General features: G+C 32.0%; 2 protein-coding genes across 2 annotated transcripts; both read right to left on the reverse strand.

Moving 5' to 3' along the window:
- Positions 1-8,583: 8,583 nt before the first annotated feature.
- LOC112785086 (probable xyloglucan endotransglucosylase/hydrolase protein 28) lies at positions 8,584-13,521 on the reverse strand. The gene is made up of 4 exons (XM_025828501.3): positions 13,231-13,521; positions 12,819-12,919; positions 11,926-12,134; positions 8,584-9,408 (listed from the first exon to the last, which is right to left on the reverse strand). The coding sequence occupies exons 1-4, from the start codon at positions 13,424-13,426 to the stop codon at positions 8,904-8,906; spliced, it is 1,011 nt and encodes a 336-aa protein (XP_025684286.1). The 5' UTR covers positions 13,427-13,521; the 3' UTR covers positions 8,584-8,903.
- Positions 13,522-19,723: 6,202 nt separating this feature from the next.
- On the reverse strand, positions 19,724-24,023 carry LOC112786592 (annexin D5-like). The gene is made up of 5 exons (XM_072231330.1): positions 23,948-24,023; positions 22,356-22,501; positions 21,423-21,644; positions 19,867-20,082; positions 19,724-19,774 (listed from the first exon to the last, which is right to left on the reverse strand). The coding sequence occupies exons 1-5, from the start codon at positions 24,021-24,023 to the stop codon at positions 19,724-19,726; spliced, it is 711 nt and encodes a 236-aa protein (XP_072087431.1).
- Between the last annotated feature and the right edge of the window lie 618 nt (positions 24,024-24,641).

Here is a 24,641-nt window from a genome sequence, read left to right on the forward strand (position 1 = left end):
ATTCATGCTAATCAAAATTAAACTGTTTAAAGATAAGAGATAGTATTATCAAAACGAAAGTAAGTGTCTAACTACCTCACTTGATTTCCTTTCTTCATATATATATCTCACTTGAAAATTTTGAATTAGATTAGATTCTTATAAACCTTATCAATGAAGAAAAGATATCTCAACGGGAAGTTATCTTTTTTTTTTTTATACTCCAATAATGAATTTAAAGTATTTAAATATATCATTTTTAATTTATCATTCATATTGATTTTAGCTTTTACGTATATAGATAATGAGTTATTTATTTATACAGTAAATATAGCTATTTTTTAATTTATTATTTTAAAAAATTATCTAAATACATAAATTTAATTAGATAATTTTATAAAATTCTTTGCATAAAGTAAAGTTAAATTCTACTAATATTTTATATTCAAAATTGGAAAACTTTTCGAATGTGAGATTTTGATATATCTTATACTTTTATTAAATATTGATGAGATAACCCATCAACTAATTTCTTAGTTTTTAAACAAGGATACGTTTTATTAGTTTTTAGTTCATTTTAAATCATTAATCAAGTTAATCTTTGGGTTTTTTACTTAAATAAATTAAATGCATTTCAAAATTACCCAATTCCCCTGAATCAGATTCTGCAACGTGATTGTCCTTTTTGTATTATTATATAAATCGTCCCAGGGTGTAAAGGATTATATTAAACGTAAATCATCTCACCCTAGGACGATTAATGAATGAATTTGTGATGCAAAATAAGAGTAAATCGTGGCAGGGCTTCTTGGGTTAGTAGTTGAGCATAAATCGTCCCAGGGTAGTAGGTTTTACGAGTTAATGGACTAAACCAAACTGGGCTGGCACGATTTACTTGTTTTTTCAGACCCTCAGGACCCTGGGACGATTTATGTGTTACTCTGTAACACTCAAAGGGGTGGGACGATTTATGGCCAAGTGATAACCCTAAGGACTCAAGCACGATTTATGCAGCCAGAAACTCTATAAATAAACGAGTTTCAAACAGACGAGCCACACAAAATATATGTTGAGGTTGTGAGAGATGGCAGAGAGTATTTTCTTGTTAGTGCATCACCGGGGAAAAATAGATGAAAACACAAGTGAGGGTGTAACTTTTTCTAGCAAAAAGCAGATAGGAGTGTTTATTACTCCGTCGACGACGTTGATGGATCTGCATAGTAGTATATTAGAGAAGGCTGGAAATTGTGGCAAGAAGCGCGTGAAGCAATTATTTTTTCGTATTCCGATATCGTTGAAGCCAGGTTATGTTAAGTTTGGGAAGTACGCGATGTTGGGTGATGACGACATGCGAGTTATATTTCATAGTCAATCAAAATTTCCCGACTTAGGCGCGCTGGAGTTGTTTGTCAGAATGGTTGACGTGGAGGGCAGTAGCGGGGGGACTGCTCCGAATCTGCCCACTGGCATCATAGAAGGAACTTCCACCGCCGTTCCAACAAGGCAACCGGCGACTCCACTTGTTTTGTCCCCATCTTTTGCTGCTGATTTGCCTGTCTCGGGTGATGACTTGGGTGATGGGCGTAGCTTCGGCCAGCTTGCAGCTGCGATGGGAGCTGATCCTGTAGTGGACGGTGCACCCGCATTCATGGAGGTAAGAGAGAGAGATCCGTTTGTGGAGGCTATAGGTGATGATGGGTCAGATTCGGAGCCACCAATTATTGGTGACGAGAGCGACGTTGACGATGACACCGCAGTTGCCGTGGGAGCTCAAACCCATGGTAGCAGTGGAACGCAGCAGTACCCTCGACACTTTACTACATTGAACCTTGAAGCAATGAACCCGGCCGCAAACTTAGATCAGCATCACCCGGTGATTCACGGAGAAAGGCCTAGCGTGATTGGCACGGACGAGTTTGAGGTTGGGCAAAGGTTTGAAACAAAAGAGGAAGCTGTACTGACAATAAAGAGTTATAATATTCGGCGGGGAGTCGAGTATAAAGTGTTTGAGTCCGACCAGTTGAAGTATCATGGAAAGTGTGTCCAGTTCGGGAATGGTTGTAATTGGCTGATCCGTGTCACTATGAGACAGAGAAAAGGCTACTGGGAAGTTAGAAAGTACAATGGACCACACACGTGTCTAGCAACGGAGATATCAATGGATCACAGGCAGCTCGATTACCATGTCATATGTGCCTCGATTTTATCATTGGTGATGGCTGATGCATCGGTGTCGGTTAAGGTGTTACAGAATGCGGTGTCATCGAAGTTTGGGTTCAAGCCAAGCTACAGGAAGGTTTGGATGGGCAAGCAGAAGGCAATTGCGCAGATATATGGAGATTGGGAGGAGTCTTATAACCACATACCACGGTGGATCATGGGGGTTCAGTTGTATATGCCAGGTACGATTGCGCTTTTGCGTACTTCGCCAGTGAGGATAGGTAATACCGTTGATGCGTCAACGGTTTTCTTTCATCGACTATTTTGGACGTTTCCTCCATGCATTGAGGCATTTAAGTATTGCAAGCCACTTATATCCATTGATGGGACCCATTTGTATGGGAAGTATGGCGGCACTCTGCTAATGGCTATTGCCCAAGATGGAAACTCGAACATTCTTCCAGTGGCTTTCGGGTTAGTTGAAGGCGAAAACACGGATTCATGGAAGTTTTTCCTCACTAATCTCCGCCAGCATGTCACCCCTCAGCCCGGCATTTTAGTCATCTCTGATCGGCACAATGCCATCAAGGCTGCCTTGCTGGCAGAGGACGGTGGATGGCTCCCACCGTCGGCATACCGGGCATTTTGTGTGCGACACATCGCGTCTAACTTCGCACTGTCATACAAGTCCAAGGAAGCCCGGAGGATTCTAGTGAATGCCGCATACGCAAAGACTGAGGAGGATCACCGGTATTACATGGATATTTTGAGGAAGGAAGATCCTGTGATGGTTGCATGGTGCGACAGGATTGGGTTGGAGTTGTGGACCCAATATCGGGATGGTGGTCGTCGATATGGTCATATGACGACAAACATCTCTGAGTGTATCAATGCCGTGTTTAAAGGCACACGCAACCTCCCGGTGGGTTCATTAGTTAAGTCAACATATGGGCGGTTGGCCGAACTCTTTGTGAGGAAAGGAAAGGAGGCCGAGTCTCAAGTCGGAGCAAATCAAGAATTCTGTCAGACCCTTGTGAAGGCGATCGAGAGGAATCTACAAGCCTCAAGGAATATGCGGGTGGATCTATATGACAGGGGAAACTCCGAGTTTGTCGTTGAGGAACTTGCGCTGACCGCGGGTAGGATTGCAATGAGTGTGTGTCGGGTGTCTCTATCCGCCCGCACATGCGACTGTGGGAACTTTCAAGCACTCCACTATCCGTGTCGTCATGTGCTTGCCGCTTGCTCATTTTGCAGACTGGATTGGAGGACATACGTTGATGATGTATACCGCATGAAGACCGTGTTCAATGTTTACAAGATGGGTTTCTCTCCGCCTATCCACGATGATCTCTTACCCGTGTATGAGGGACCCCGTGTCATCCCCGATCCTGGCATGATGCGGGCTGCAGTTGGAAGACCTCGGAGCACTAGGATAAGGAATAATATGGATGAGGCGGATCCAGATAGACCCAAGAGATGCGGACTGTGCAGGACCCCTGGTCATACCAGAAGAAACTGTCCACAGCGCCCGGGGGCTTCTGGATCGCACGAAGGTAGCAATGCGTAGGCACGGTTGGCTTAGGAATGTTTACTATACCTCATGCCTCTTTATAGTTTGTCGTCTATTTTTTAAGTTCACATTCGTGGTAAACCTTTGTTAACGTGATATATATGTATTTCAATTCGGTTGTTTTTAATTTGCGTTGACTTTGCTTTTTGTTTGGACTTATACTTATTTTCTATTACCTCATGCTAGTGATACGCGAACTTTATATATACGAATTGAAGGAACATAAACATATACCGAATGGAAAGATACAAAACCATAAAGTAGCATAAACATGTACCAAGCACAAACATGTCCCCAAACGTAAAGATAAATAACAATGAACAAGCATCAACATAGACGAAATAAAAATAACAACTCTAAAAACAACAAAACTCCAATAACTAACACATGTGTGAACCAGTGCCACACTTTGCCGGCTTGATCACGCGCTTCCTCCGCTGTGTGACTGGGACAAATGCATCCGGGGGCCTGCTATCAGCGGCATCTGCAGGCTCCGGCTCAACAGGCGGTGGGTGTTGTCTCAGACCCCCAATGACAGATGCCGGAGTGCCTCCCAAGGCAAATTCGCCTCCGTGATAACCAGTCGGCACCTCATTCAAGTCGACGTTGAGGTCCACGGTAACACCATCAAACTGTGGCCTGTAATCACCAGCTGGGCTCCCAAACTGGGCAAAATCTGCAAAGAACTCTGAACCAGCACCAAATACCTGCTCCATCTGGTTCGGGCTGCCGAAGTCGGAGAACAGCGTGGCCGCATCGGCCTGGACACCCCCACTCCCACCCTCAGTAGTACAATGGAATAAAGTGCCCTCAACCCCTACAACACCTGCATCAACTTGATGCCCAGTAACATGCCCTCCGGAGGTACTACCACCTCCCCGTGCTGACCCACCTCCTCCTCCACTGTCTCCTCCCCCACTGCCACCACCCCAACCCCAAACAGCTCCGCTAGCACCCCCACCACCACCGCCACCCAACCCAGATCCACTCGCACCCCCTCCCCAACCAGAACCCCCACCACCTCCTCCTCCCCAACCATCTCGACCACCCCAACCCCAACCAGACCCGCCCCCACCATGCCCCCAACCCCCTCGATGACCCTGCTGGCCGGTCCCAGCATCATCTCCCCCCTCATCGCCATCATCGCCTCCACCCCCGCCACCATCATCGTGGTGCTCTAGATCATCATCTATCCCAATAGCATCCTCGTGTCTTGCCCCAACAAGCTGACTGTATCGAGTCCCCACACGCGCACGGGTCGCTCTCCGCCTATTGTCAGGCACATTTGGACCTTGCTGCCTAGCAGGTGCAGCAACATGACCCCGAACTGGAGCATCTACGGGAACTCCACCCGCCCGTGGATCCATCAGTAGACGGTCATGTGAAAGGAACCTACGTGCAACACGGAACCACCAGTCAAGATATTCAGCAGAGGGACGTGGATCTGGAACTAACTGAAAGGAAAGCACGCTCTGACGTCTGTCATCCCAATACTGATGCCATGTGGCGAAGACGTCAGGAAACCACCTAGTGGGTCCTCTACCATCCTTCGATAACAAGAAGTCGATGTTGATGGCTGGCTCCGGGATGTGCTGAACTCCCCCGAGCTGAGATAAAACCCTATCAACTTGATGCCACTCTATTGACGCAAAGTAAATTAACGCAGTTGTCGACTTCCATAAAAGCGTGTGGTCAGGTCGGAGTATGTCAGGATGGACTACTTGGATCACCTCAAGACTGCTGTAGGGCATCCAGATGAACTGCAACATGGAAATCAGTCAACATTACCAACCGAGTATATGAAAACAGAAGTACAGAAAATAGCATTATATACATTCAAACTTACATCATCGCCAGTCAACCTATCTAATCTGTGTCGGGTAGCAATCACACGGGGACCCTTCTCATCCGACGAAGGAAGAAACCGACCCCACCTGTATCGTTACAACATCCCCATAAGTGAGCTTATAAAATACGATACAAACATGTGCATGACAATGATTAGGGTTCAAAATGATATACCTCGCAGCAAGCGGCCAGAGAATAGCATCAAACCCTCTAGGCTTGAATGCCGGGAAACGCCAAAATATCCAGGACTGTAGTAGTGACAGCGGTCCAGCGAGGTTCTTTACATTCCGATTCGCAACCCTACAGAGACACCTGTACAACCAAGACAAGGTGGCCGAAGCCCAGCTGTACTTCCCGAGCCCATCGAGGTCTGCAACATACGGGAGCCACCGTAAGTGTACCCTGGCACCAGACTTATCCATGAACAGCGCGGTGGACAACAACATCATGATGTAACCCCGTGCATAGATCTGTACCGTCTCCTCTGACGCATGAGCGGGCAGAACTCTAAACTTGTTCTGGAACCAAGAAAAAGAAACTGTGAAGTCATCGATGCAGTCCTCCGGTGGGAGTTCACCAAATAGCTCTCCAAACCACACCCATGCAGGCTTGCCACCCTCCATCAACTGCTCGAAGTCACTGAGGCACCCACTCACTGCATGACCGTCAATTGGAAGGCCAAACTGGTATGCCACATCTTGTAGTGTTACGGTACACTCCCCAAATGGCATGTGGAAGGTATGTGTTTCGGGAAGCCATCTCTCCACAAAAGCACTGATCAGTGGCTCATCAAGCTTGAACCAGTAATCATTCAACCGAGCAACATGTAATAGGTTCGCACGATCTAAGTACGGGAGTATACGATCATGCAGTATCATCTTCTGTTGCCGATGCATGCTCCTAACGCACCGTGTAGGCTGAAAATACGCAAGAATAACCACATCATTATTTCGGGTACTTATACACACACACATAGAAAATAACTTATGCCGTGACAGATATCCAACTCACAGATGCCATCAAAATGGATATGTTCATAATAACATCTCATGTTCAAATCGACATTACCAATACAATGTAAGAACCATAAAAGTCACAACCGAACCGATCATTTCAACGGGTTAACGGTTCAACCGGAAATTCACCGGTTGAACAGATTGACCTCGTCCTATATATTTAAAAAATAAAACATATTAATAATTTTCAAAACTTAAATTTAAATACATATTTTCACCATTAATATCTCTACAACTTTTTTAAAAAAATTTTGAAACTCAGGCGGTTCGGTCGACCCGGTCTTACTAACTGATATCAGTTTAAACCATTTCATTCCGGGTTTGACCACACCGAACCGGTTCGTTCCCTCATCCGGTCATATCATCAGACTGGCCCGGTTCAGGATCCCATTGGCCGGTTTAACCCTCCGACCGCTTCGTTCCGGTCCGGTTCGTTCCGATCCGGTTCAAACTAGTCCGGTTCGTTTCGGTCCGGTTTAGTCCGGTTCGAGCCGGTCCGAACTCCATACTAAAATCAGCAAATTCCATGGGATTCTACCGTCAGAACCATCACCCTATGATGGGTGAATTCCATGATCTTTTAAGACCACTGATTTCTAACATCTTATACTAAACCAAAAACTAACTAAATCACTATACATGATATCCGGCAACGTCTTAATAAAAAAATATTCTAAGATGCATATTCACCCTATACAATATCATCCAACATACTAATATCATCCAAAATTTAAAACCATTACAAAATTTATAAGATTACCTCTTGATCGATAAATCCGGCAACATGCGCAACGCCGTTCAGGCGGTACATATCTCCTTGGTTCGCGGCCATTACCACCGCTGGAGAGATCCCCCAACTCCTCCTGCCGACCACCTGCGGCCCGCTGCCACCACCCCCGGTGCCACTCAGACGCCTCTGCCCACCACCAGTTGCACCTCCGCCACCGGCTGGTCCCACACCCAAAACCACTTCTCCACCCAAACTCTCTCCGGTCAACAATGGTGGCTCCAATACCTCCCTCAACCCTTTACGCCGCAGCAACAACAAAGATGACTCGTGGTTGAGTCCTTAGGGTTATCACTTGGCCATAAATCGTCCCACCCCTTTGAGCGTTACAGAGTAACACATAAATCGTCCCAGGGTCCTGAGGGTCTGAAAAAACAAGTAAATCGTGCCAGCCCAGTTTGGTTTAGCCCATTAACTCGTAAAACCTACTACCCTGGGACGATTTATGCTCAACTACTAACCCAAGAAGCCCTGCCACGATTTACTCTTATTTTGCATCACAAATTCATTCATTAATCGTCCTAGGGTGAGATGATTTACGTTTAATATAATCCTTTGCACCCTGGGACGATTTATATAATAATACAAAAAGAATAATCACGTTGCAGAATCTGATTCAGGGGAATTGAGTAATTTTGAAATGCATTTAATTTATTTAAGTAAAAAACCCTTAATCTTTTGCCGAAAAACTAAGTTATAAAATACTGAAAAACTAATTTGATCAGTTTAAAAACAATTAATTTGATTATGAAATGAAAACTAAAAGATCAATTTATATGTTATCTCTTAAATTAATTATTATTATTAATTAGTCACTCTTCGTTTTTACATTTAGTTTTTGTTTAGTGTTAAGCTCTTCAAAACACACCACTTTTTATTTGATAAATTAAAAAAATATTTTAAAATATGAATTTAATTTTAATACATTATCAATATAAAATAATTTTATATATGTATTTAATTATATAATATTATATCAACAGAAATAACTGCTATTTACATTAATTACATGAATGGTAACTAAAAAAATGTACATCAAATTTTTTGATTTGGATCTTCTAAATTTTGAATTTCACTTTAGAGAGTAAAATTTGATCTATCACCATTTTTTTTGATAGGTGGGACCAAGAAAAAATATGAGAAAGAAACCATTTAAGGATAAGAGATCAAACTTTACTATCTAAAATGAAATTTAAAATTTAGAGGATCCAAATCCCAAATTTTTAACTATTAAAATGTACCCTCAAAACATATATTAGCAAGACCCATGAATTAACTTTACACATACAATAAGAGGTTACGAGTTCGAGTCTCTTATCTTTGGTAAAAAAAAAAAATAAAAATAAAAACCAAATCATAAACTTTCTTACCTCTTTTTTCTCTATCTTTCTATACACCAAAATGAAAGGAATAATAATTAAAAAAAAGAAAGAAAAAAAATGAATTCTCAACTCTATCAAATAAATTAAACCAAGCTAAATAATATTTAATTGTGAAAATTATTTATTTCTCCTATCACTAATAAAATCATTCTTCACATTCAAAATGAAGCATCCTCTGCCTTCCTTCCTTTGCTTTGATGGTGCCGCCGCTTTCCACCACCCCGGTGGCGCCGACCGTCACCGAAGGTGGCAGGATCAAGTTTTCTTAGTGCTTCAGCCTCTTGGAGACTAATGACACACTCAGGTGGAGGAACTTGGTACCTAGCCCTATCATAACAATAAGAGTATGTCATATGATTGTTCCTAAAGTTCTCCATCTTGATTTTGTGCTTAGGTATGATATTTGCCTTAGAATTTTGAGCATTGTTGCACATTGCAACATTCTCATCAATTGGATCAACCCCACAACCATGCATGACAAAGTTTGAGAACTCAGCAACATAAGGGGCATATTTGTAATTTACTCGGTATTTTCCTCCATCAGTTGCCCAATCAGATGCATCCCATATGGTTGCATACAAAGTCATTGGCTTTGAAGGAAAATCTCCACCCATAGATTCTGTTCTCTTCACTTCTCTTATTGGAACATTATCTACATAAAATCTGCAACATATAAATAATAACTTTAAATTAAAAAATAATTAATAATAATAAAAGCTTAAAGTATATTTTTTTGTCCCAAAAGTTTAGTAAAAGTTTTAAAAATACTCATAAGTTATATTTTGTTTCAATTTTGTCCCAAAATTTTTCGATTTGCATCAAATATATAATCGAACGGCTAAATTTTTAAAAAATTTAAGATCAATCTAATAATAATGCATGAATATTATGTTTGATTTGCTTGTGTTGATAGTTGTTCTTATTAAATTGTTGTTGAATTTGTCTTAAATATTTTGAAAAATTAGCCGTTAGGGGTATATTTGATGCAAATAGAAAACTTTTAGGACAAAATTGAAACAAAATAAAACTTAGGGATATTTTTAAAATTTTTGTCAAATTTCAGGGACAAAAAGTATAATTTATCTTAATAAAAAAATAAATTATATTTTTTATTTTAAAATTTTTTAAAAAAATTTAAAAATATTCTCAAAATTTATTTTATTTTAATTTTGTCTTAAATTTTTTTTATTTGTATAAAATATATCTCTAACAATTCAATTTTTAAGAAATTTAAGATCAATCCAGCAATAATTCTTAATAATTAGAGCAATTTTGTATCTAACTTGCCCTTATGAAATTATTATTGAATTTGTCATAATCTTCTTGAAAATTTAATTTTTTAAAATATATTTAATGTAAATCAAAATTTACGAAACAAAATAAAACTTAAATATATTCTTAAATATTTAATAAGTTTCATGGAAAAAAATATATTTTAACTTAATAAAAATATGGAAAGGAATCAAGAAACATTGTAAAACGACAAATACATTGATGTTATCAAATTTAACATCACAAAAGAAGGGACATGTGAGATCCCACTTTGTAACTATAGTAACAGTGGGAAGAATATTGATTGCAAAATTCAGAAATTAGGTAAACAAAATTAGTTGCTTTTCCTAGTACCACAGTCTATAAAGACTCCAAAAACTTAGAATTTATCATGTGACCCACTTGTGGGTCAAATCCACACCAAATTTTTCACTTTTTAATTTAGATATGGAAGGGAGAATGGTGTAGGACGCATATATTGAGTGTACAGGTGCTTTACGCAATTATGGTGTTATGAGCAAAAATCGGACCGTTCGATTTTTGAATACACAAATTGGAGAATCTAATTATCTTTACCAAAATTTAAATTTTCTCTTTCATACTAATCGGATTAGTAAGTTTAATTTTTTTTACAAAGAAATCGAATAGTCCAATTTTTTTATCTATGTTTTATAAAAAACTGTTCCCACATCCATATCCATGTCTAGGACCCACATCTTTCCCAATAATACACAACACACATACTTCTCATATCCAAAAACATTAGCCCAATTTTTTTATCTTGTGGCTTCTTATTCTTATTCTAAAAGGTAATATAACAAATTAACAATTAAAGGAATTAGAAGTGGTGATATCTAGTTTCTTAGCAATCCCATTTCAAGAAAAAAATGGTTTTGACAAAACAAGGGATTTATTGTTAATGGTAAAAGAAAACCGGAGTCATCTTTTGATAAAACCCCACCAAATCTGAATATCAAAAGCCATCAAATTAGCACTAAAAGCAATAAAACAATTAAGAATTAAGAAAAGTTTTTTTGCGATAAATAAATCATCAAATTAGGGTGCTTTGGTTTTTTCTTTTCAACAAAAAAAAAAAGTGAAATAACAAATCTTATTTTTCAATTTTTCATAAAATTCTAAAAAAATACAAACTAAATACATCATAATTTCTAAAGATGAAACATAAATCATGAATCAACTAAGCTCTCTCGAAAACACTACCCTCTGACATGTTGTCGCTAAAAGTAAAATCTTGTATCTCTTTTAAAAAATCTCCTAATTGTTTCCAGACAACTAGAAAGTATTCAAGAATTCAATTCAGACGTAGAATACTTATTCAAAAATTTTCATAACTCAATCATGTATAATAGATCAAAAAATTTTCGTAACTCAATCATATATAATAGAATTATCAAATATTTGACTTTTGACTTGTTCGAACTCTATCGGTAACTTTCTATAAGATTCTACACTTAAATAATTATTTAAATAAATGATGTCAAAATTATTATTTTTATTAGCATAGTAATTTATAATTCAACTATATCTTAGATGTATATCAAAATCAACCACTAAATATATATTAAATATAAAACACACATTAAAAAAAATAGTGTAACTAGATATCCTTTAAAAATTGTCCATCATTCAGCCTTTAAAAGAGAAAGAAACTACAAAAATAAATAACTTCCCATAAATCAAAAGACCGACTAAACGCTAAAAATTTAAAGGACAAATAGTATTTCTCTAAAAAAATAAATAACACATATATTTATACACAAATATATAATAATTAATTTTAATAAAATTTTAATTTTAATACACTATCAGTATAAAATAATTTTACACATATATCTAATTACATAATAAGTAAAAATAACTAAAATATAGACACATATATATACTTACATGATCTTAGAATCTGTCCACAGAATACTGTACTGGTGAAAATCTTGAGAAGGATCAAACCAGAGATCATATCTTTCTTCTCTGCCAGTGTTGGTACTACCATTACCATAAAAATTGGTCTGCATTCTCCAATCTCTGCCTCTAATATTTCCCAAAAACTCAAAGTCTATTTCGTCATGGTTCTTCTTGAACATGTCACCATTTGACATCTACAAATAAATAAATAAATAAAATATGAGTTATTTAATTACTTTTTCACTTTATTTGATGGAGAATACCAAATAAGAATTTAACTTTAATATACCGTTTGTATAAAATAATTTTACATGTGTATACATTTTATCAGTAAAAAACCTAAAAATAACTATTTTTTATTTTTTTACATTGATCACGTAAATGATCATTCAAAAGATTAGTACATCAAAATTAAATTCTAACAATAACGATTAAAAAGATAAAACACACCATCTTCAATCTTCAATTAAAAAAAATATATGTAACCTTTCCAATGATCATTGGATGATGATTAGATATATATCTTATAAATAGGTTTAATTACTCTGTTGGTCCCTATAGTTTCGCAAAATTTTCAATTAGGTTCTTATATTTTTTTTCCTTTTAATTGGGTCCCTGTACAAAATTTTTTTTTAATTGAGTCCCTACACTTTTTTTTTTTTTATTTGAGTCTCTGCACCAATTTTTTTTAGTTGAGTCCCTATATAATGAAGCCAATTACTACTAAAAGGGATCTAATTGAAAAAAAAAATTGGTGCAGGGACCAATTAAAAAGAAAAAAAGTATAGAGACCTAATTGAAAATTTGGTTAAAACTATAAAGACCAATAGAGTAATTAAACCTAAATATTATTGGCAATTTGAGTGAGTTACACTCACATAAAAAGCCACCACAACTCCAGCAGTGTAATCAGCAGGCAACTTAATCTTAGCACTAAAATACCCATGAAGGTAAAGTTCATGGGACACAAATCCAGAACCTGAAAACAGAACCCAAGAAATATATATAATCAGGGAAAAAAATACAATATAAAAAAAATTAGAACAATCATAATAATAATAGAATTTAATTTTTATACACGGTAATAATATTAAAAATTTTACACATAGAATTAATTATGTGTTGTATAATAATAATAAAAATAATTATTTTCAAACTAAATTACTGAATAATCATCTAAATAACAATTTTTTACACTTATTATAATAATTATTAAGAAGTTTACCATATGAAGAAAAATTAGAAAAAAGAAAAGCAAGAAGAAGAAGAAGGTATAGATGAAAATTAAACCTGTTCTCTGATCAAGTGTAAGATGAACCAATTTGCCATCATTATGGATTATCAAATTATTATCTCCAAACAAGGGTGTGTAACCATCCTCAAAGGCTATGATAGGCAAATTATTGTTCATGGAAGAAGAACCAGAAACAACAACCATGGCTGAGGACAAACACAAGAAGAGAAAACACACATGACACCCTCCCATATTTTTTTCCTTTTTTTTTTTTCAAATATTTTTCAGTGTTGAGGTATATTATGTGTGTAAGAAGTTATTTATTATATATATATATAAGAGGTGGTGCAAATTAAAGGAAGAGTAATGAAAAAGAATATGATAGGTTTTGGAATATATATGATCACTACAGCAATTAAATTCAATTTTATTTTTTATTTTTGTAATTAAATTCAATTGTACTATTTATTACTTGAATTATTTGGAACTAAATAATACATAATTAGATTTATATTAACAACTAGATTACATTGGATATTATATATAAAAAATCAACCAAATATATATAATATATGTTTATAATTTTATATAACCACATAGCAACTTTGTAGGTTCAATTAGAAATACATATTTAATTTGAGATATGTTACGTGGACACTAAAATTAGTTACCAAAGTCGGTTACTATTATATAAAATATAGCTAAAATATAAATACACATTGAAAATAAATTAAATCACACATGTATTTATACATAAATACATTTGTGATTAATTTTAGTATACAAATAATATTTTTTATTTGATTTAGGATATGGTTTTGCTTTTCACATATATATGAGTTGCCTTTTAAAATTGTAACTCTTTGTCATAATAAGAATTAAGAAGGATACTTTTAATCATTAAAAATAAGTAAATTTTGATCTAAATATATTTTTACATTATTGTTCATACAAATATAGGAGTGAATGTGGATCGGATCAGATTGGATATGGCCAAAATTTTGATCGGATCCGCACTAAAATCATCGGATCGGATAGGATCCAATATCCATAGTTTTTAAGAACCGATCCGATCCGCATATTTGCGGATCAGATTGGATATCGGATATATCCGCAAAACACAAAAAAAAAATTTTTAAGGTTATTTTTGTTAAAAAAATATCAATAAAATTCATTTTTTCTATTCTTTAAAATATGTTTGCTCTTAAAATAATTTTAAACATACTTTTTTTAAATAATAAATTAAAATAATACAACATATATGATACTTATTAGTTGAAATAAAATATAAAAAGAATATTTACTTATTTATTTCTTTATTTTTGCGGATACACGGATATGTGGATATCTACACAAAATCCACAAATCCGATCCGATAGCCTTACAAATTGAATCCATATCTATAATTTATGGATCGAATTCAGATAAACACCACAGATATGCGAATAAAATCCAATTCATGAACACCTCTATACAAATATGTTATTTGTATGACTATTTGAATGATAAATAAACTTCAAAAAATGTTAATTACTCTTATTGATGATTAGATTTATATATATTCGGCCAGCTTTCTCCCAACCAATAATAAAATGTATGTATATATGCACCTTTTATTTTGCTTAAACTTTATAATTTAAATTCTCATATAATTATATATGTTAAATTATTTATTTACACTTTAATTACAATTGACCTAAATAATTTTATAGATATAATAATTAATATATTTAGATATTTCATTGTACTAAAAGAGAAATCTCAATTTAAATAGAATTATGTATATATAGAAAAATGATAATTTCATTCTCATTTTTAATAATGTCAGTCTAAATATGATTTTTTTTACATTGTATATTTTTATTTTGAGAAAAAATTTGCATTGTATGCTTTTATAAAAAAAGAAAATAACATTATTATTAAAATAGGAGTAGCAATATTTATTTGTGTGTATTTGGAAACCCATATCGTTTTCAATTGATTAGCAATTAAGAAGTATTATGGAAAATGAGAAGTGCAATTGCATTATCATTTCATCTCTATCTCTTTCTCTTTCTTAATTACATCTTGATCTTGAATCCTTTCTATTCCATGGACTCGTTGGCAACAGCTTTTAAGACATGACTCATGTTTATAACGATAACATTTTCTCCAACTCATCTTCCACCTAAAAGTAATGTTAATCTCACCCCGCATTTTTTATTTTTGTTTGACAATTTATTTGTTAAGTTAAGTTAATATAATATTATGAGTTAAGTATCGTTTTTGTCTTCAACGTTTGGAGTAAATTCTAAAGTTGTCCTTAACATTTTAATCGTCCTATTTAAGACCATAACGTTTCAAAACTGACTCAATGTTATTCTGCCGTTAGGGATTCGTTAACAGAATTGACGGCGAAACAAAATTGAGACGATTTAAAAACGTTAGGGACTTAAATAGGACGAAAACGTTGGGGACAAAAATGATACATATAAATAAATTTTAATTTTATCATTCAATAATATCAATTTTTTACTATACATAGTATTCAATTATTTTTTAATCACATCTAAGTAAATTACACTTAATCATATTATTTTCATTTTAAATAAATTAAATTTTTTTTATAATTTTACCCTTAAAGATTTTTAGTTATCATGAAATGTTTGTAGAATGACTAGTATATAAATTTGCAGAAAATATATATATATATATATATATATATATATCTTTTGTCTCTAATGTATCAAAATTCTTAAAAGTTATAAAAAAATAAATTTATTTAAAATAAAAGTAATGTGATTAAGTGTAATTTATTTAGATATAATTAAAAAATAATTGAATACTATGTACAGTAAAAAATTAATATTATTGAAAGATAAAATAAAATTAAAATTTATTTTATGTATCGCTTTTGTCCCTAATGTTTTCGTCCTATTTATTATTTAAGTCCCTAACGTTTCAAAATCGTCTCAATTTTGTCTTGCCGTCAATTCTATTAACGGATCCCTAACGGTAGGACAACATTGAGTCAATTTTGAAACGTTAGAGACTTAAATAGGACTATTGAAATATTATGAACAACTTTAGAACTTACCCCAAACGTTAGGAATAAAAACGATATTTTACTCTAATATTATTTTCTACTACTCAAATCAATATTTTATAATAATTTGACAACATTTACTGAATACATATAAAACCCACTTTAAAATATGTTAGTTAATTTTTTCTTATAAATATTGAGTTATTCGTTTACTGCATACGACACCTTTTTTTATTAAATATAAGTATTTTGTGAATTTTTTATTTATTTTATAGATTATTTGGTATTAGTATAAATAACAAAAAATATATGAAGTTATTTTATATAAGATAAATATATTCATAAATAACTTATTTTATTATACGCATATTTCAAACATAAATATAAAAAATAGATATTTTGTGTATGGCATGGGTTATATTATATGTAAATACCTCTTATTACTAGGAAATAAATTATGCTAGGGTGTGGTTGGATGAAATATTTTTAAATTTTAGCATATTTTAAATATAATGACATTTAAATGTTATAATTAAATTCTTTTCCATTTTAAAATATTATTTTGTTTAGTTGAGATAATTATATTATTTATTTTTTAAATATTATATTTAACAAAGATAATTAGATTATATTTATTCATAAAATATGCATTTGATTTTATTATTTGTTAATTTTAAATCTTAATAAGTACATGGAAATAGATTTTGAAATAAGATTAAAAAAAGAAATTTCTCCATTATAGGTGGAAATTAAAATTCCTATTTTAGTACTTGAAATCTGAAAGTGATTTCAATTAAATATTCAAACAAATGTTTTCCTTAATAAGTTTAAATGTTCTCAAAAAGTATATTTCCTTCTTAAAATACCACATCAAAACATATTCTTAATGATATTTTTTTCCAATTTCATTATTAAAGATATGTTATATTTTTTTTAATATTTTTGGGTCTAGAATAGTTAAAATATAATAATGTATAATTCTTTAGTTTCTTGTTTTTGGTTTTCCACGGTATCCCCCAACCCGACAAGTCAAGAACTAATCTGTCGCGGATCTGAGTTTCATTTAAGGATCTGTCGCTGACCAATTGGTTGCTACATGCACAATGCGAAATTTGAACCCCCAACACTTGTTTAAGTGGACGAGTGGGCTGACTACTCGACCAACCAAAGTTGGTTTCTTTTTTTTTGTCTTAATTGTTTCGGTTTTAAGGTTTGGACTCTTTTGTTTTGGGCCAGTGAATTTGGTTTCAACATCAATGGAACGGAATAGTCCCAACTACCTAGTAATACTATTTTAATGTTAAAAATATTGACCCAAAAAAAATGTTAAAAATGATTTTAAAAATGATTTTAATTTTTATCAACAACTTTAAGAATCAAAACAGTATTTTATATTTTATATTTTATATTTTTATCAAATAAGATACAAATTTTTTTTTTATTTTTATATTCTTATCTTAATATCTTTGTATTAATATATACTATTCACTCTTTAATTTACTCAATCTTGCTCCGAGTAGGTTATGGGCCACTAATTAAATGTAAAAAGATACAATAAATAATAAAAATTGGGATGCATGAATACAAAATTTTTAGGCCCTTACTAGCTACTAATAATCAGAACCTAAAAGTTGTAGGAGAAAATCCCTATAATGCCCTGAGGTATCTGAACGAACAGCAACAGATAACGGTTTTCCATATTTAGTGAGATATGCTTCTTTTATGTATTGCATGTCAATCTCTGTTCTCGTCACAATTACCCTTATTAGCCTTGTGTCACCGGTTCCCATTCCCTTTATTGCCTTCCGTAAAATCTGTAAGAAGAGGGCAATTTCGTCACTGAAAATATTATAGGGATCTATTTGCAATATTTTTTGTGTTATAAAATGTTTTAATATTAGATCTAAAAGAAAATATTTTACACTTTGTTAAGTTGCACTAAATGACCCAAATAAAAATATTTTGAAGCATATTATAGATAAGAAATGTATGTTAAAATATAAAATGCATATTTAAAATAAATTAAAGGTTTAATTACTCTATTGGTCTCTATAGTTTCGTAAAATTTTTAATTAGATTCCTATATTTTTTTTCTTTTTAATTGAGTTCCTACACCAAATTTTTTTTTTCAATTAAGTCCTTCTTAGTAGTAATTGGCTTAATTTTATAGGGATTCAACTAAAAAAAAAAGAATTGGTACAGGGACCTAAATAAAAAGAAAAAAAATATAGGGACCCAATTAAAAAAAAAATTGGTGCAAAGACTCAATTAAAAGAAAAAAAAAGTATAAGGACCTAATTGAAAATTTTACAAAACTATAAGGACCAACAGAGTAATTAAATCTAAATTAAATTAAATAATACATGATAATTAATTTATTGATTTATTTTTTATGTATACATAATAATTTTGAAAATATTTTTCTCTACTCAAAGTCTCTGATACTCTTCTAATTTTTTTGTAGAAGAAAAAAAATGCTAGTTTAATAAAATATCGAATTATCACAAGAAGATATATAAAAGAAAGTTATGAAATAGAAATTTGAGTAAATACTAAACTTAGTAATTAGTATAATAAAATAGAAATTATTCATATAAAAATATTAGTTAATAATTATTAGATGATTGAATATATTTGACTAAACTATTTAATATAATACGAGTAGATATTGGTGAAAAAAATTTACCTTGGCAAAGTACATGGAAGGGTTAATAGCACATCGTAGTATGGTCAAGAGGCCGCGTAAAAAGAGGCCAGATGCTTGCTGTTTTAGTGCCTGCAAGTATTAAACTTGTTATTTTTTTATTTCTTAAATATGTATTTTACTTTTTTATTTTTATTATCTTAATAATATTGTAACCAAAAGCAATATGTCTGTTTAAGCCGTATTTTTTATTATTTTAATTTTCATAAAAATTAAAAAAAAAAAAAACAGTAAAAATTTATTGGTAAATGTATATGTCAATTATTATGTATACACTATACACAGAAAATTAACCATCAAATTAATATATGTACATGTATTTACATATAAATACAGTGTATTTATATGATTTGATAACTGATTTTTTTTATGTATTTATATTTTTGCGTAAATGTATATATACCTTTTAAATTAACAATGAATCAGTTACCTTTTAAAAATGGTGGAAATTCAAGTGCAATCAACTTTACGTGAAATTGATAACTGAGAGTCGTTAGATGAAAATTAAATTTAGTCAAATAATTCAAATCATTTAACGGCTCTCAACTATAAACTTCACGTAAAGTTAACTGCATTTGAATTTTTACCTTTAAAAATATATTAAAAATGTGTGTATGGAACAACATATATGTTTATATATAAATATATTATAACTGATTTAATGATTGATTTTTTGTATAGAACATGTGGTATTTTTAGCATGTGTATATATACGAGAAAATACTCAATTTGGTTCTTGAAGTTATACTGAGTTTTAATTTAGTCCTTAAAATTTCAATTGTCTCAATTTAATTTCTAAACTTTTTAAATTTTAATCACATTAAATTTCTGCGGTGGTTTCCGTCGTAGAGTCAATTAAAAAGTTTAAGAACTAAATTGAGGCAATTGAAACTTTAAGAATTAAATTGAGATTTGAGTAATTTCATAGACCAAATTAAGTATTATATATATATATATATATACCTTTTCAAGTGGTGTTCCAAAAGAAGCTTTGTAAGCAGAGCTAACAGCCGCCAAATGAGTGCTGCTCCTTTCACTGAAGATTCTAATGAGTGTCTTCTCATCAGTTCCTATTTTCTTGTCTGCTGATTTGTATAGTTGTTGAGCATCTTGTTGTACTAATGCTTCATCCAATTCTGGGCCTTCATAACGTTGTATAGTTATATAAGCCACCAACAACTATTACAACAAGTATGTAGCCTCTTATTAATATCATAATATAACATTTTACCTTACATTTTCAACATAGGTAAAAATTCGTGAAGTTGACAATTGACAGCCGTTAAATGATTTGACTGATTTGACTAAATTTTTATCTAACGACTCTCAATTATTAACTTTACGTAAAGTTGACTGTACCTGGATTTTTACTTAGATATATATGAGGATTATATTGTTCAATCACAATTGTTGATCACTTTGGAAAATTTTTAGGAGGAACTAACAATTTTTGTGCAATTATAAAGGTTGCAAAATTGTTGTTGCTAGTAAATATTCAATCTTTTTCTTATTCATTTCTTTAAACAATCACAATTTTTGAAAAGAACAAAATTGAAGGCTTATAATAAAATTTATTGAGTTATTAGTTTTAATTGGCCTGAAACTTGTTATGAATTATTTATTAATAAAAATGTTATTTATATATCAAAATCAGTTATTAAAATCAGCTATCATATATTTAACTCATTTTTAATGTGTATTTTATATTTCAATAATATAATTGATTTATTAAATACTAAATTTGACCTGTTGTAAATAGGGCTGGCAATGGGTAGGGTAGGGTAAGGTTTAGACTCTACCCTAATCCTACCCGCGGGTTGAAAATTTTATTTATACTTTATCCTACCCTATCCGCGGGTTGAGAATCTCTCAATCCTAACCCTACTCGCAGAAATATCAAATTTTTTCAAAGTAAATATAAAATTCAATCATTTCAAATATTATACATATTAATAACATAAAAATAAAAAACTAAATTACTAACTAATTTAGTGGTTGTTCATTTATTGTAAGTCATTAGATAAGGGAGGTTGTGAGTTCAACTCTCACTTCCTTCATTATATACGTAGGGTAGGGTAGGGTATACCCTAAACCCGTACCCTACCCTACCCGCAGGCATATCCGGACCGTATCGTACCCTACCCGCAGCGGGTCGAGTAGCTTACCCTACCCGAACGGATTGGACCGGATTGGATACCCGCGGATAGGATATGAATTGCCAGCCCTAGTTGTAAAGCCTAATTTGACTTAAAATCTATTAAAAATTTAATTAATTTAAAAAATAATATAATAAATAATTAGATATTCGCATAAAATATTTTTTATTTTAATAAAAATGTTGCGATTCTTCTGAAAAAATGAACAAAAACCGCTTGAGTGCTTACTTGTTTGTTTTCAATTAACTCTAAGAAAATTCAAGCATGTCAAAATGAAAAATCTTCTAATGTCTCCAAGTTGCAATAATATTGAACACATCTTTATTTGCAAAATAAATAAATAAATGGAATATATATATATACCTTTTTGTGATCTCCACTTAGTTGTTTGTCAAGATCTTCATCAAGATTAGAATGATAAGTTGATAAATAAGCATCCTTGAATCTTCGTATTTGTGATGGGGTTCGAGAACAAATGATTTCATTTACAGCTTGATAATCAACAACTGGTGAACTTGTTAATGCTTTTCTTATTATGATTGCATCCCTAGTTAGAGCATCATGCAACCAAAGTTTCAATGCTCGCTGAAAACCATTATTCAAAACACATCATTTTATGTCTATGTACTTTCAATTATATACTTAGCAACTATATATGCAATTACAAAAATATTATTTGTATATTAAAATCAGCTATCAATGTAATTATATATAAATATATATGTGATTTAATTTATTTTTAATATATATTTATATTTCAACATGTATTTTATACTAATAGTTGATTTTGATGTGTACGTAGCATAATTGATTCAATTATTAAAAAAAAAATTTAAATACTAATAAATTCTTATAGTTTCATCAAATTTTTAACTAAATTTTTAGTATCCAAAAATTTATAATTATAACTAAATTCTTATTAGATAAAAGTTTTCAGTTAAGTCCTTATTAAATTGTGTTTGGATTTGTTATAGAATATTTTAAGCATAATTTATTTTTTTTAATAGTAATGCAATCATGCTAAGTGTATATATATAAATCATCAAATTAGTATATTTTCTTGAAAATGAGTTAATTAAATATATATCTATATATTGACTAATATATGATGATTTTATTATACACATAGCAATTTTTATGGCTGTAATTATTATTACGAACCTAATTGAATATTTTTATCTAATAAAAAATTTAATTATAAATTTTAAAATTATAAATATTTAATTAAAAATTAAATATTTAAGTAATATTCCAAAAAAAGAGGATGAAAAAAAAAAGGGTTTACTATAAGTATACTTTAACATGTCCGTGAAGATCTGTAGATATACGTTTGTAAAGTGGTTCAGAAAAGCTAGTTTCATATGCTTGTTGAATAAGGTCACGTTGTTCTGAATCCCTATGTGCAAGGATATTCACAATTTTCGCTGTATCGGAACGAAGTCCTGCATGTACCAAAAAATACATAATTAATTAATTATTATTATTACCAAAACTGCAACAATATACAAATAATCAATGATTTATTAGTATATTAATTCAGGCATTAAAACATAATCAATGTAAATGACTTTAGTGTATATCATAAATCAACTCCTAGTTTTTCTTTTTATGGTATTCCTCGGTTTAGTAGGTCAATTACTAATTTATCGCAAATTTAAGTTCTATTTAAGAATTTGTAATTAGTTAATGGGTTGTTGTATGCATATGGCAAGATTCAAACTCTCGACACTTGTTTAAGTGGATTAATAAGCAAACTACTAGACCGACTTAAAGATGGCAATTTGACCTGACTCAACGTTCATTATTTGAAAAATTACTTTTAACGATAATTTGTTTTACTTTTAGCGACAATAAAAATATCCTACTAATATATTTATTGATAATTAGACATTAGCCGTAGGGCTGGCAATGGGTAGGGTAGGGTAGGGTTTGGACCCTACTCTAACCCTACCCGCGGGTTGAAAATTTTATTAAAACTCTACCCTACCCTACCTGCGGGTTTAGAATCTCTCAACCCTAACCCTACCCGCACCTTAAAATTCTAAACCCTACCCTACCCGCAGAAATATCAAATTTTTTAAAAGTAAATATAAAATTCAATCATTTCGAATTTTATACATATTAATAACATAAAAAATAAAAAACTAATACTCTAAATTACTAAATTAACTAACTAATTTTAGTAGTTGTTCATTTATTGTAAGTCATTACATAAGGGAGGTTGTGGGTTCAACTCTCACTTCCTTCACTATATACCTAGTTTTTATAAAATATGTGTTATATATGAGGTGCGAGTAGGGTAGGGTAGGATACACCCTAAACCCGTACCCTACCATACCCACAAGTATATCCGGACTGTACCGTACCCTACCCGCAGCGGGTCGGGTAGCCTACCCTATCCGAACGGGTTGGACCGGATTGGGTACCCGCAGGTAGGGTATGAATTGCCAGCCCTAATTAGCCGTCTTAAGTTTTGTCGTTTAAACATTTTAGCGATAATTATACAATTATTGCTAAAGATTTTTTTAATAGTCGTAAAAAGTATATAATTGTCATCATAACATATAGTACTAATAACAAATATATAATCACTGTAAAAATATAGGTTAAATAAGACATACAGTGACTACTGTACTATTGTCACTAAAAATTATTTTTGTTGTAGTAATATTCCGTCAAAATTTTCAATAATTGACTAAATTTTGGGACGAATATGAATAATCCCTAATAATACCGATTCAAACCAGGTTGGATGATTTTATTATCTTATGTTCTTCAATCTTCACTCAGTGGCTCATAATTTTAAGCATATGGCTCAATTGTGTAAAATGCAGAACAAAATTAACATATAAAAAATGTATATAATGCATTAATAAATAACTAATAACCTTTTAAAGCCTTATGCAATTGGGCAGCATCATCACGAGGCGAGCATCCATTTGGAGGTGTTGTCAAAGTTGACATTTTTCAATCTTTATTTCTTCTGAATTTTGAGTCTCTTGCAAACAAACAAATTAGCTACTCTAATAATTTACTTACACAAATAAAAAAAAAAAAAAGAAAAGAAAACTTGTTGTTGGGAAGATTAATTGTATTGTTATATGGCCATAGGATCTAAAATGAAACGCAATAAACCCATGCAAAAAACCTTTTGGGGGTAAACTCAATTTGTTAGTTTTCTAATATTGTGGTAAGATATCACCTTAAATAATTTAGCATATAATGTATGAATTACCTAAATTTAAGCACAACAAACCCATATATAGTAAACTAGAGCAATGGTGGTGAGATGCAACTTTAATTTTAAATATTTATATATCCTTTAAATTTAATTACTATATATACAAAAAAAATGTAAAAAAATGTTTTTAATAGGATACATAGTAAAAAAATTGCACTCATGAGAGGTTTATATGTTAGACCTTTAAAATTGGTCAATATTTTTGAACTAATCTATTTACCCAACTTAAATAGATGAATAAAAATAATTAATATATGAGATAATTCGTAAAACATAATCCATCATGCTGACACTAAAACGAGTTGGACATAAAATTATAGGCTCGATATCAATTGATATAG

This window comes from Arachis hypogaea, chromosome 20, assembly GCF_003086295.3.
Source record: "Arachis hypogaea cultivar Tifrunner chromosome 20, arahy.Tifrunner.gnm2.J5K5, whole genome shotgun sequence".
Taxonomy (NCBI): Eukaryota; Viridiplantae; Streptophyta; class Magnoliopsida; order Fabales; family Fabaceae; genus Arachis; species Arachis hypogaea.

Excerpts from the sequence above, each read along its gene's own strand:
- LOC112785086 (XM_025828501.3), bottom strand. The coding sequence starts at position 13,426 with ATGGGAGGGTGTCATGTGTGTTTTCTCTTCTTGTGTTTGTCCTCAGCC. Across the intron at positions 12,135-12,818 it reads GAGTTGTGGTGGCTTTTTAT|ATGTCAAATGGTGACATGTT; the intron begins GTGAGTGTAACT and ends ATTTATTTGTAG. Across the intron at positions 9,409-11,925 it reads TGGACAGATTCTAAGATCAT|ATTTTATGTAGATAATGTTC; the intron begins GTAAGTATATAT and ends TATATGTTGCAG.
- LOC112786592 (XM_072231330.1), bottom strand. The coding sequence starts at position 24,023 with ATGTCAACTTTGACAACACCTCCAAATGGATGCTCGCCTCGTGATGAT. Across the intron at positions 22,502-23,947 it reads ATTGCATAAGGCTTTAAAAG|GACTTCGTTCCGATACAGCG; the intron begins GTTATTAGTTAT and ends TGGTACATGCAG. Across the intron at positions 21,645-22,355 it reads ATCTTCACGGACATGTTAAA|CGAGCATTGAAACTTTGGTT; the intron begins GTATACTTATAG and ends AATGGTTTTCAG.